This window comes from Gopherus evgoodei, chromosome 20, assembly GCF_007399415.2.
Source record: "Gopherus evgoodei ecotype Sinaloan lineage chromosome 20, rGopEvg1_v1.p, whole genome shotgun sequence".
NCBI classification, from domain to species: Eukaryota; Metazoa; Chordata; order Testudines; family Testudinidae; genus Gopherus; species Gopherus evgoodei.
In genome coordinates this window covers 2,183,817-2,196,463 of record NC_044341.1, presented here as the reverse complement: position 1 = coordinate 2,196,463, position 12,647 = coordinate 2,183,817, and the positions used below count along the sequence as shown (strand labels likewise).

At 49.4% G+C, this 12,647-nt stretch overlaps 1 protein-coding gene across 4 annotated transcripts in view; it reads right to left on the bottom strand.

Annotated features, from left to right (window-relative positions):
* GRIK3 (glutamate ionotropic receptor kainate type subunit 3) overlaps positions 1 to 12,647 on the bottom strand; it is a 228,745-nt gene that overhangs the window by 54,248 nt on the left and 161,850 nt on the right. For all 4 annotated transcript variants that reach the window (XR_003997315.1, XM_030539128.1, XM_030539126.1 and 1 more), the window contains one exon: positions 2,634 to 2,837. Coding sequence is in view for 3 of the 4 variants with exons in the window: in XM_030539128.1 (XP_030394988.1) it covers positions 2,634 to 2,837 (204 nt within the window). In the remaining variant the exon portion in view is untranslated. The remainder of the gene's footprint in view (positions 1 to 2,633; positions 2,838 to 12,647) is intronic.

The window sequence follows — 12,647 nt, the reverse complement described above, 5'->3', positions numbered from 1 at the left end:
AGATGTCCTGAGAGTGGCAGCATGCTCCAGTGGATGGGACATTGGACTGGGTTCAGATTCTGCCACTGATGTACCACGTGCCCATCAGCAAAGTGTTCATGCCTCAATTTCTTTGTCTGTAAACTAAGGACAGTAGCCACTGGGGTGATTGGCAGAAGTGTTGTCATGAAAGCTCGTAGAGCAGTTTGAGACCCTGGGATTAGGTTGCTAGAGAAGTGCTAGATATTATTGTTAAATGTTGCAGTAGTGATCATTCCTTCACCTAGGAGCCAGGGAGAAAACAAGGTAGTGCTGCCAATAAATAAGCATGCCACTAAGCCAGAGAAGTAGGAGATATCATACTTCTGTGCTCACCAGCAATGAAGGAAACAGCCAGTGAAATAATAAAAATAAATCATGCTGATGTCCTATGGCTCTGGGTCACACATTTAGCTGCATTGAGCTTTAGTGTGAGGTTCACCTGAGTCAAGCCAGATAAGGTGATCTGTTTAGGTAGTTCCCCACAGGGGTTTATTTACGGCATCAGTTTTCTGAATGTACTGCTGAGGAGTGGGAGGGAAAATGGGTGATGGAGCCCAGCTGTGTTTTTCCAGAGGGCGCTGGCTGCTCCCTTTAATGGGAGTTGGAAACTTAACTCCTTGCTGCCTCGTTGCAAATCCCAGACAGTGTCTGAACAGTTCCCTGGAGCCTTTCCCGCAGAAGGCTGTGAAAGGTGTAAGAGTGCAGGGTAACCACACACAGCAGTTTAGGATGGGAAGTGAGGCAGAATAGTATCGAAAATGCCCTCTGTGAAGTTAAATAGCAGAACTGGAATCAGGTCAGGACACTGAAGTTAATGCTTCCCCAGTCTTGCAAAAAAGTGCAGTGGGATTTATTTCAAGTCTACAAATGGGCCTATAATTAAGTCTCCTTTGGAAGATAAGATTTAGGAGGAATTTGATTGTTTTCTCTCTTCCGCACTGCTGGGCGGCCTAGCAAACAGTTGTGTGAGAGAAAGCGTGCCTTGTATCTAACAATTTCCCACCCTATTATCATGCAATCACACACACACACCTCTACACAATTATTAATCACCCACTGGCAGAGCCCCCCATCACCCTGATCACAGGCATGGAAGAGGCCTCTTTGTATTAAGACTGATGACTACAGCATCTCAGCTGTTAACATGCATTACAGGATTTTCTCCAGGAGCTGTGATCAACTAAGACTTTCAAATTACTGGCAGCAGCACAAGGACAACTGTCATGGCTTCTGAGTGACAGGAAGGCTGGGTGGAAAGAAACATCTAGGAAAGTTTAGGAGGTATAATCAAAGATTAAAGCAGGCTCAATGGACTCCTTTCTGCTTAATAGCTGGTGGCATAGTCAGCGCAGCCAGTTGCATGTAGTGCTTAGTGAAGGGCAAATCATTTGCTTGGGATCTTTCAGCCACAGGTTGGAAAAGGGACCAGAGTTTAGATACACTGTCTCTGATGCAGCAAAGCACTTCAGGATGTGTTAACTTTCGGCACATGCCTGAGTCCCATTGAAGTCCGTGGAATGGAAGCAAACACTCACAGATAAACATGTGCTCTGTTGAACAGGAGTCCTTGCTAAGCCAGGGCCAGTGATCCCATGCTATAGGGCAGGGGAGGATGGCGGGGTTGTTGCACACCACCAGCCCGGGGCACTCTGTGGCACACAATGAAGCAGGTCTCTACATAAGGGGATTAGCCTTCTTTGGGACCGTGCTTTTTGCACCCTTTCAGACTCAGCATGGTTAAATGATGGAGCCAAGCATGCAACACGCTTGTCCATGCTATTCCAGGCTGGCAAAACACTGCCCCTGCACCAGGGACCATCTGCCCAGTTCGTTGATTGCTGTACATTTGTTAGCCCAGAGGACAGGCACTCGGGAAGGGAATAGCTCCATGTCGTCCTCTCAGAAGCAGGTGATGCTGAAGACACCAGGCGTTGTGGCCTACTCCCCACCACGTCTTTAAGAACCCTCGGCACCGGGGCTTGAGGTCAGGGTGTCATCAAGGGCTTGGCCAAGTAACAATAAAAATAGGAAGACTGAGGGCACAGAGTCTAAGGCAGCTGGTTATCTCTGTTATTCTGTTCCCCAGCCTGTCCCCACCCACCCCCCAAGCCCAGGAGCTGCTGAGGGATGCTTCCACCCCAGATGTGACTTGACAGCCACCAGGAGTTTCAGCAGCACTGAAGCAAGAAACAGCCCCATGGGTCATTACGTTGGTCAGTGATGTCCAGGGCATTGCTGCACTCTGGCAAAGCCCCTGGCACTGGGCATGCGCCCAACATGCCCCCTGTGCTAGTAGCTGGAGTTAGAAGGGGTGGTTTAGAGCCAGATTGTTACCCGGCTGGTCCTACACTGATGCAAAGGAAGACATCTGTTGGGGGTTAATTTATTTCTTCTTTCAATGACTGTGGAAAAGCTGGAAGAGGTCCTTGGCAACAATCAAGAATATTTGTACTATAGAGTACATTCAGTATACACTGGAGAAGATACGGAGCTCTGGGATGCCAGAGCAGGGGGGACGTCAGCCCACTCCTGGTGTCCTGACCCACAGTTCAGGCTGCAGCATGGTTTATCCCCTAGTTACCGGTAGCTTTACACACACGTGTCTTACTCACATGGTCAATGAGTTCCTTCATCATGCCGTTCCACTGTCCCTTCTCATCCTGTGCTCCATACTTCCCGTCCTCCACCAGGCGGATATCGTAGGTAAAGCCCAGGATGTGGGACAGCTCCTTCAGAAGGTCAATGCAGTAACCTTCGAAGCGGTCGTTCCCGAAGAGAGCTGTGTCTGACTTCCGAAACATGACGAAGGGCTCTTCCTGCGCAGACGGGCGAGAGCAGAGCAAAAAGCCACAGTTAAGGGCAGGCTGCCAGTCCCATTTCCAGCAGAAAAGTGATGAAAGCAGGTGGCTGTTCCTGCAGGTAACCCTGTGCAATGTGACACGCATTATGCAGGCAAGGTTGGCACTGCGACATGTTCGGAATAAATTAACGTTGCATGGTGCATCAGCTAATTAGCAACCTTGTTTACCCCACTAAATTTAATTTTGTCTCTTCTGAGCAGCCAACTGTTTTCCATTCAGCGGGATTTCAGAGAGAGAGAAAGAAAAAACAACCATTTCATGCTCTGCAAATGAAAACAAGGGTGCTGAAAAATAAAAATACATAGGGGAAAAAAAATCAGCCCCAAATAGCAGGCACTAGATACACAAATGGACTGATCCCTGGGGAGGTGCCTAAGAGCCTAACCTGAACCCTAAGCAGGTTTCCTGCGAGCGGTTCCAAAGGGCCTGTTTTCCACAAACACCTGGCTCTGATCATGCCCCACAGTATCCCAGGAACATCCCCTCCAGTGCTGACCCACAGCTTGATTCTGGCCATAAGGCAGCCGAACTGAGTGGCAGAGGAATTGCCCTGTTCACTGGCCTAGTGCCCAATATGCCCCCACTCCCTCTTTGGCTGCCGCTGCAGAGGGCATGCCCAAGAGGTAGGGGGTGCTCTGGCACTGGAGTCAGAAGAGCAGGAATAATTTACAGCAGCTCCAGGGTGGCTCTAACTTATGCTAGCCAGTAGCGGTACTGGTGGCTTTTGGCATCTTTTCCCACTCCCATGTTGCACTGAGGTCAGCTCAGATGCAGCCCAGGATCAGGGCCCAGGACTTTTCAATAACCAGGCATCACCCTGGCCGCTCAAGCAACAAACCCGTGGTTCCAACCCTGGGCACCTGTAGTTAGTGTGGGGTAGATGCCCATGCACCGTGGGCATATTGCATGGAGCTGGTGGTTTCTAACAAGCTACGGCACATTACTTCAGGAAGGGCACAGCAAGCTGGCCTAAGTACCCCACCATGTGATCTTGGGGCCTTCTCTCCCTCTTCTGAACTGTTCTCATTACTTTTGTATTCGGAAAAGCCTCTGAAAATTTGACAAACTGCAGCAAAGTGCTGCCTTATTAGCTAGCCGACTGCAGGCAGCGCCAGGAAGGGTTGTAAGTTATAGCACATCTAAAAGGAATGTTCCACAGTGAACTTTCTGAAACACTCAGAGGGCTGCTCTCCTCTGAGTCCAAATGATTTCACTTCCCCTAATGCTCAAAAATAGCCACTCTTTTTAGTTTAAAGATGTCCAGCTTGGATGCCTTAAAAGGTTCAGAGATATCAGGCTGATAACCCGGCTCCTGTTGGAATCCAGAATGGGCCATTACTTTTCTGAGAAAATCATGTCCAGATGCAGAAAGCAAACTATGTTTTTTAATTTATTATTATTATTGCATTCCACACTGAAGCACTGATTAATGCCCAAGATATATGGCACACCAGGAGATCCCAGGTTGCTTGTCAAATACAGAACCACCGTTTATTACGATAATCAAATTGTCTCATTGTTATCTTCTTCTTTCTTTCTTTGCTCCAACTAGTGTTCCTCATCCCACTCTTAGACAGTCAGTTTTTGGGCCAGGACCCGCTTTTCATTATATGTGGGTACAATTCCCAGCACAATGAGGCCTTGAAACTTAATATTAGCAGCCCTCTAACAGGCTTCTACACAGGAAGGTTCCATCTTTCTTCTTATCTCTTGTGATGAATGAGGTCATCATATGCCAGTGAAGACAATAAAGTATGCAGTGAAAAACATAGCCTTTCACAAAGCAACACATTTGGGCTGTCAGTCATGGCAATAGAAAGGAACCAGGAAGATGTGGGAATGGCTGGAGAGAGAAGATACATAAGGGGAGTGTTGAGAAGCTCAAGGTACGCTATCCAGCAAGTGAGCGCTAGGAGACAAGGGCAGGACAGGAGACTGACCTGAGGAAAAGACTGTCTATTAGACTGAACCATTGGATAACGTTTCGCACAATGCTACAGTCCTAGCTTGGAGGTGCCCCAGACCTCACCCTAGTGCATGGAGGCTTTGCTGGAATTCCAGCAACATCCCTGCCTGTGCCTCCTGCCTTGAGGGATCCACGCTCATCCAGCACCCACAGTGGTCAAACCTAGGCCATTCGCGTATGGCTACGCAGAAGGCAGTTCGGCCTGCTCTGGGTGTTGGCGGGGAGTGGATGAGAGAGAGCACCTGGGTCTGGGTCTGCTGGATGAGAAACCAAGGCTGACAATGTCATGCCTATGGAGTTAGGGCGGTGCATGCAAGCCCATTAAACTCCCTCTCTCTCCAGCCCTCTCCCCAGGAATTAGTGTTTTGTTTGTGAACCAGCCGAGTCTACGGATCTTGGTATAAATACACCAGCTCCAAAGCAACCATAAAATGCTATTAATTTCAGGAAGCACTATAGGGATAACATACATATTTAACAGGCAAAGCGCTCAACATTAGGATGCCACTCGCTCCGTAATGTATCTCCTGGTCTCAGACGTTTCCTAGGGGGTAATTCTGATCTCTGTGAACCACTTATTCACAGACTATTTCACAATTTATTACTGAAAATGGCCAGACATCCAATTCACAAGCTCCCTCAGCTTGCTAATCGATTTCTCAGTGAAGGTGCCCTCAATTTCATAACTTCACAGTTCTTGTATTGCTCAGGGAGAGTGGCGCTGGCTGCTGGGGTAATATTTCTCTTCCAACAAGTCACTGCAATATGAGCAAAAGGCAGTGGGCGGGTATGGGGAGGAGAGGAGTGAACCACCTTTCCTGCTTTTCCTTTTAAAGATCCCTCCTCTGGCTTTTCTACTGTCAGTTGCACTTATGGAAGAGACACAAAGGACAGCAGCAAATGTCAATAAATTTTAGGGTTGTATTTTACTTCTTAGGAGCCGATTTATGACAATGCATTTATTGCACACCTCAGTCTGCCAATCCCATTGTGTCCCTCACGCCGGGGGTCACAAGGCTGCAGGTGGCTTTGCATTAGGCCTGCACACACCCATTCCAGCACACAGAGCTGAGCAGTGAGAGGGTGGTGATTTCAAATTGGAATGTGAGCATAAAGCTTAGGGACCTTCCTGGCAGTAGAACTGCTAGAGCAGAGAGATTAAAGTTCTAGCTAGAAACAGGCTCCCTAGCTCTGCAGATGCACCTCACTCCTGCCTTGCACCACTCCCACTACAGCAGGGGTTCTCAAACTGGGGGTCGGGACCCCACAGGGGTCACAAGGTTATTACATTGGGGGAGGGGTGAGCTGTCAGCCTCAATCCCAAGCCCACTTTGCATCCAGCATTTATACTGATGTTAAATATATAAAGAAGTGTGTTTAATTTATAAGGGGGGTTGCCCTCAGAGGCTTGCTGTGTGAAAGGGGTCACCAGTACAAAGGTTTGAGATATTCCGGATCCAGATCCTGGCTCAGCTTTACCAATATGTCTCGCTTCTGAGCTGATGTATTCCCTCCTCCAGCTTTCCTCAGTCCTGGCCCTGCAGCTCTCACTGCTGCTCCAGCCCTCAGCCCCACACACCTGGGCTGGTGCAGCGTTTCAGTATTACCAGCTACCCCCATCCAATAATTGCCCCTTGTGGCACCATGCCAGGTTTCAATTAGATACAGATGGACAAGGGCAGGGCGGAAATGAGGCTCTGCTCAGTCTCTTGAGAGTTGAAATAACCTCAGATAATTCCCCCACCGCTGACCCCTGGCCTCCACCTAGGGTTCCTATCACTGTGCATGGCATTTATTTTTTATTATTCACCAAGCTCCATCTCCCACTTACAGGGACTGGCTCCAGCCTATGTAACCTTGCAGTCTTTCTGCTGGGCCCGATTCAAGTTCCTCAGACCAAAACTTTCAGAACAACCAAAAAAAAAAATTCAAAAGGATAAATATAAAACAAAAGAGATGCCCCCTGCCCACCCAATGGCTAGAGGTAGCCCTGCAGCACCCTGCCTCTACCTCCCCACTCTTCAGGACCCCTGAAGAACCACACAATTCACAGCATTTCAGACACACCCCTTCTAGGGTCCAATTTATTCAGGTCTGAGTTCAACATACCAGTTCAGTGTCTCCCTTCCCCATCCCCCTTCCTTGAGCTGGGTCCAGGTCAAATCTCTCCCAGGCTTGCCCAGGCTGGAGTTCAGCGTCCTGGCTCTGACTTCTCAGTTCCCCTTGTGTCAGATTCTTCCCTGCAGGAGCGTTTTTCACTCTCTGCAGCTTCCTGCTGCCCTTTTTAGGGGAATGAGCTGTGCTTCATCAGGCCCCATCAAGTCTCGTGGCACGGGCGGGCTGGAGCCATTCTGGCAGGAATGGGACTTTTCTGCCTGAGGCCTCCAGCCCACAAGGCCAAAGCCACCCTGCTACACAGCAAAAACTGACCCTAGGCCAGGAGCCTGAGCAGAGACGTCCAGACGCTGAGTGAGCGGAGACTGCCAAAATGCCTCTTGTTCCAGCATTTCCCCTAAGGCAGTGGTGGGCAACCTGTAGCTCATCAGGGTAATCTGCTGGCGGGCTGCCAGACATTGTTTACATTGGCAGGGCTGCCCGCAGCTCCCAGTGGCCATGGTTCGCTGTCCCTGGCCAATGGGAGCTGCAGGCGGCCCTGCCCGCGGTCGGTCAATGCAAACATTGTCTCGCGGCCTGACAGCGGATTCCCCTGACGGGCGCAGGTTGCCTACTACTGCCCTAAGGACTCTGCAGTAGCTTCTGATGGGACCATTCTTTTGAACAACTGTAGCCAGTGGGATCCATTGTTGTTGCTCCTGATGCTAATGCAAACTGCACCAGGGAGCTTTATCTGTGCAGAGATATCGCTACGGAGAGAGAGAGAGAGTGTGCGCGTGTGCACACACCCCCTGGGATCAGTACAGGATGAAACTCCCGAACAGGGTGGGGGAAGATAAGAGGAGAAAATGACCATCTATTTTTACCCTGCAGTCTTCCTTGCAAAGCCAGGCATGAAAGCAGCATGGTATGGGCAGGGCCGGCTCCAGGCCCCAGCACGCCAAGCGTGTGCTTGGGGCAGCATGTCGCAGGGAGCGCTCTACCGGTCGCTGGGAGGGCGGCAGGCAGCTCCGGTGGAGCATCTGCAGCCACGTCTGCGGGAGGTCCACCGGAGCCACGGGACAGGCGAGTGGCAAAGCGCCCCCCACAACGTGCCACCATGCTTGGGTCGGTGAAATGGCTAGAGCCAGCCCTGGGTATGGGCTAAAATAAGACAACTAGAGGCTCCTGCAGCTCATTCAGACCCGGGCATTTGAGCAGAGCAACTCAGCTGGGGAAAATGTTTTGTGACAACTAGCACAGAGAAGATGGAGCCACTGTGTGTCAGGTTGGGTTATTTTGATGCTGGGTGGTGGTTTCATTTTAAGAAGTCAGGCCTCATTACCCAGGTGGTACATCTAATTCTATTTCCAGCCTCTTAACATGCCAAACCAGATCATTGCTCTGTCAAGTCCAGTATCTCCCATCCTTTCTGCTGCTTGGAACAGGTTACATAGCTACCTTGTCCAGCCTCTGTTGGGAGATGTGATTATACAGGGTTGTTACTGGATAGCAGTGTCTCAGCACAAGTGCATCATTTGCAAAATAATGATGGAACAAATGCTTTTTAATTGCTACCTTCCTTAGCTTTTATCGCTCCTGGAAGGAGAGGACTATCCCTCAAGCAGAGCGAAAGTCAAACATGAAGAATCCCAAAATATCTGTTGTGCCTGGCTCAGAATGATGTTTCAGGCACTGGGATAGCAGGAGCTGCAGGCTGGGAGTGAGGTGCATTGGCAGAGCTGTGGAACTGGAATGAGAAGGGGTTCTTCAGGTGGGGCTCAAGGTGCATGCACAAATTGTTGGGCTGAGGATACCTTTCACACTGCTTGTAACATGCCACTGGGACAAACACTAGTCCTTCTCTTTTATGAATACCTAGTTCACATCCACACATTCTTTTAGGAACCCTAGACAATACGTCATAAAAGACAATACTCTCTAAACCCTACATGACCAAGCAATTCTTTCCCATCTCTAACATCCGTGATTCATTGACAGAAGAAGCTCCTGGAAGGCACTGCAAGGAAATTGGCCGGAAAAATTATTGGCATAAACAGAATTTCAAACCTGATCTACGCAACCTGCCCAAGTTTTGTTACAGTTTATTTGTTCTAGGTACTGCGTTATTTCCTGTTGCTGCCGATTGGCACAGCATGACCAGCATCATGTAACACACCAAATACAAACCAAGGTTACTAGTCATAATTCATTAGATGTTAAATAAAAATTCATTCTGATCTGATGCCTGCTATCAAATCCAATAGTGAAGGTGAGAACTAAATACAGTGTGACAGTTGGAGACAGAGAAGAGATCGGTTAAGTATCCATGGTTTGCTGGATAACTCAATTACTTTTGGCTAGGTTGTCACGTACATAGTTATGAGGGGAAAGAAACACAAGCGCTGCAGTTATAACCTGTGTGTATAAATGAATTCTGGGATAGTGAGAGCTGACAGACTGGCAGCTCTGGAGCATGAAGTACCTGCAGAACAGGTACAACGCAGGCAGTGGCAGGAGAAGGACTCTGGTGGTACCCACCCCACCTCCTGGTATGGAGCATCAACTCTGACCTTGAAGGGCCTCATCTAGAAGCAAGAGGGGGGTTCAGGCTTTAAGGCCCATGAAGCCACTGGTATCTCTGCTAAGATTGTCAGCAAGGTGGCTAATTTGGGGCTTTTGTGCCCTTGGAGTTATGGGGGCATCTGTCAAATAGAAAATCTGCTGAGACTGACAAGTCACTTCCTAGAGGGCCACTGAGCAGCCACCTGACGCTAATGGCAATGTGGGACAGAATATGCCCCTCCTTGGATCAGTGACAGAGAGAGGAAGAGCCCCTCTAGCCCCTTCTTAATCCCTCAAGCCACCAAGGCCCCAGAAGGGAGGATACTGAGGCATGTGTTTGCTCTTATTTTTTCTGCTATAACGAGAATAGGTTACATCTGAAGCAGACACCCACCCCTCTCCACTGCCTCTCCTGCTAGTCAGTCAGGCACCTGCACAGCTTGGGCAGTATGCTAGTTCAGAACCTTTCTTGTGCCCAGGGCAGGCAGCCCCTCGCTGGGCCTTCAGCACGCACCAGGATAGAGAACATACCCGAGATTCAGCACAAGAATTGACGTGGAGGTTAAGAAATGTGCAACAAGAACAAGAAGCAGCCTCGTGGCTACTGGAAGTGTAGTGGCGTCTACCCAGCAACACACAGAATCACTTCGTTGTTTGGCACATGTGGACAAGGAGCAGCTGTTTCTCGGGAGTGTGGGAACAGCAGGAGATGCTGCAGTTCAGCACCTTACATGTGCACTGGCAGAGCTGTACGTGGGAGTTTGTGCAGCACCTGCTTGTGCCCTGTCTCAGCCCAGCCAGCATGCTCACACATTCTCTGGGCAGCAAATTCCCTCTCCTCATAATCCTCTTCCTTTCAGTTCCATTGCCTAGACACACAGGTATCGAAATGCCTCTGGGCGCAGTTAGAATAGCCATTCACTCAGCACTGTGTACATCATTTCTAGAAAGTACCAACTAGCTCCCATAAGTGCTCTGTTCTGTCACCATAGCAAGGAAGTGCTGAAGTTCCCCGTGCTTCCCCCCCGGCCCCAGTTCCTTACAGCTTCTTGTCAACTGCTGGAAATGAGCCATTTTCATTACCACTACAAACAGTTATTTTTCTCTCCTGCTGACAACAGCTCAACTTAACTGATCACTCTCCTTAGATTGTGTATGGTAACACCCATTGTTTCATGTTCCCCGGGTATATATAGATCTTTCTACTGTATTTTCAACTGCATGCATCCGATGAAGTGGGCTGTAGCCCATAAAAGCTTATGCTCAAATAAATTTGTTAGTCTCTAAGGTGCCACAAGTACTCCTGTTGTTTTTTTTTTGGAGTGACAATGGTGCCATAAACCCAGGCCTGCCTACCAGGCAATGAAAGCAGGTATCTCCACCAGGTCTTCTGTGTACTTGATTGTCTGGGAAAGTATTCAGTGGGCCAGATTTTCTCTTGGTCTAAATCAGTGCTGCTGCACTGATGTCAATGGTGCCATTTTATACCAAACAGATTGACTCAATATCTTTCATTTTAACCACTAATGCAAAAAAGGATCCCCCCCCCACCCAAACTGTGAATTCTAACACCAGTGAAAATATTGCAGGATATTCACCCTTTATAGTGGGCTCTGATGCCCCAGAGTCATTGCTCAGCACGTCAACTAGCCTTGGCTTCTCTTCAGGTGGCTAAGGTGCCCAGAGCAGCAGGCCCAGCTTGCAGGGAGGAATACATCTTTTACCAGACACGTTAAATGATCCCCCCAGCACATTCCTGGGAAGGGCCAGGGCTTCTGGGAATGCACTCACCCTCTGAGCCTTCATGCCAGCTGCCACGGTGCAGAGCAGGATTGTGGGTAGCTCGTTTGAGATGCTGCCTGAGGTAAAGATCTCCCCAAAGAGTGAAATGGGACAGCAAAGCCATTCAGTTCTCTCTTTGGGGGCCTGGGGCAAAGAGGATGTGGTTCCCTCTGTGCACCCTTAGGCACCAATGGCACCTTTTCCAGCTCCTTCTCAAACATGGCCTTCAGCTCACCTCCTCTCTCCCCAGCCTCTTTCCTCCAGTGGCCCCCTGCTGTCAGGTTAAAGTTGCAGGATGACAGGTGGCCTCTCCACTTCCCCATCCCCTTGTCCCCAGCTGGTGGTCAGAGAAGCACAGAGACCCCCAAAGCCAAGTCCTTTGTGCAGATTGTTCTTCTGTCTCCATAAGATAAGACAGCTAGCAGAGCTCTGGTCGATTAACTCAAGACACGTGCAGCACTCCCACCCCATTGCCTCACCCAGCCCCATGTTTATGAGCGGAAACAGAGGGACGGGAGGGAGCCAGTTTGGCATGGCACCTGGGGCTGAGGAATGCAAGTTGGGTCACGTGGCAACAGGACAATCACAGGCCTCCTGGGATGTAGCACCCGCCTCTACGCACACTCAGTACAGATCTCCCTCAGACTCTGTCCACTTTCTGCATCAATTACTGCTAATAAAACATTTGGAACTGTCCTACAGAGCAGCTGTGGGATTCAGGGCTGCTAAAGCCTGCCTTGCCCAGCTGATAAACCAGGAGACACTGTCAGTGTGTGGCTATGAGAGTGTGTGGAGCAGATAGTGATATGGATACAGGTCTCCCCCTCTCTCTAGTCCAACCTCACTTCTATGCAGGGAAGAGCCTATAAGCCACTGTTCAGACAGACTCACCAGCCAGGGCATGGGAAAATAAACACCCCAGCTACAGGTCATTCCACATCCTTTCCTCAAGGCTTGATTTCCAAAACCCAGACAAACCAGCTCAAAATGCTGGCTAAAAAGCACCCATGGTCTATCCAGCTCCAGCCAGGTGGGAGGAGAGAGAACACACATTTTCTCCACGGTAGCCTCCTCTGCACTAGCTTCCTCTTCCCTTTTATAACCTCACCCAGATCAGCCATGTGCTAGCAGGTAGCCATCACACCTTTTCAGGGGGCAGGAGGTAAAATGCTGCTAACTAGTAGAGGTTAATTGGTCACCATGAATGAGGCAATATTTGCCAACCATGTGTACATGACAGTACCCAGGGCACTGAAATCTCAGTGTCTTATCTCTTGTTATCTTAAGTAAAGCGAAGAGCTGAAGTGTCTCAGGTACTGCTGTGTGGCAACTGTTGGTGTCTTACTGGTGACCAGAGC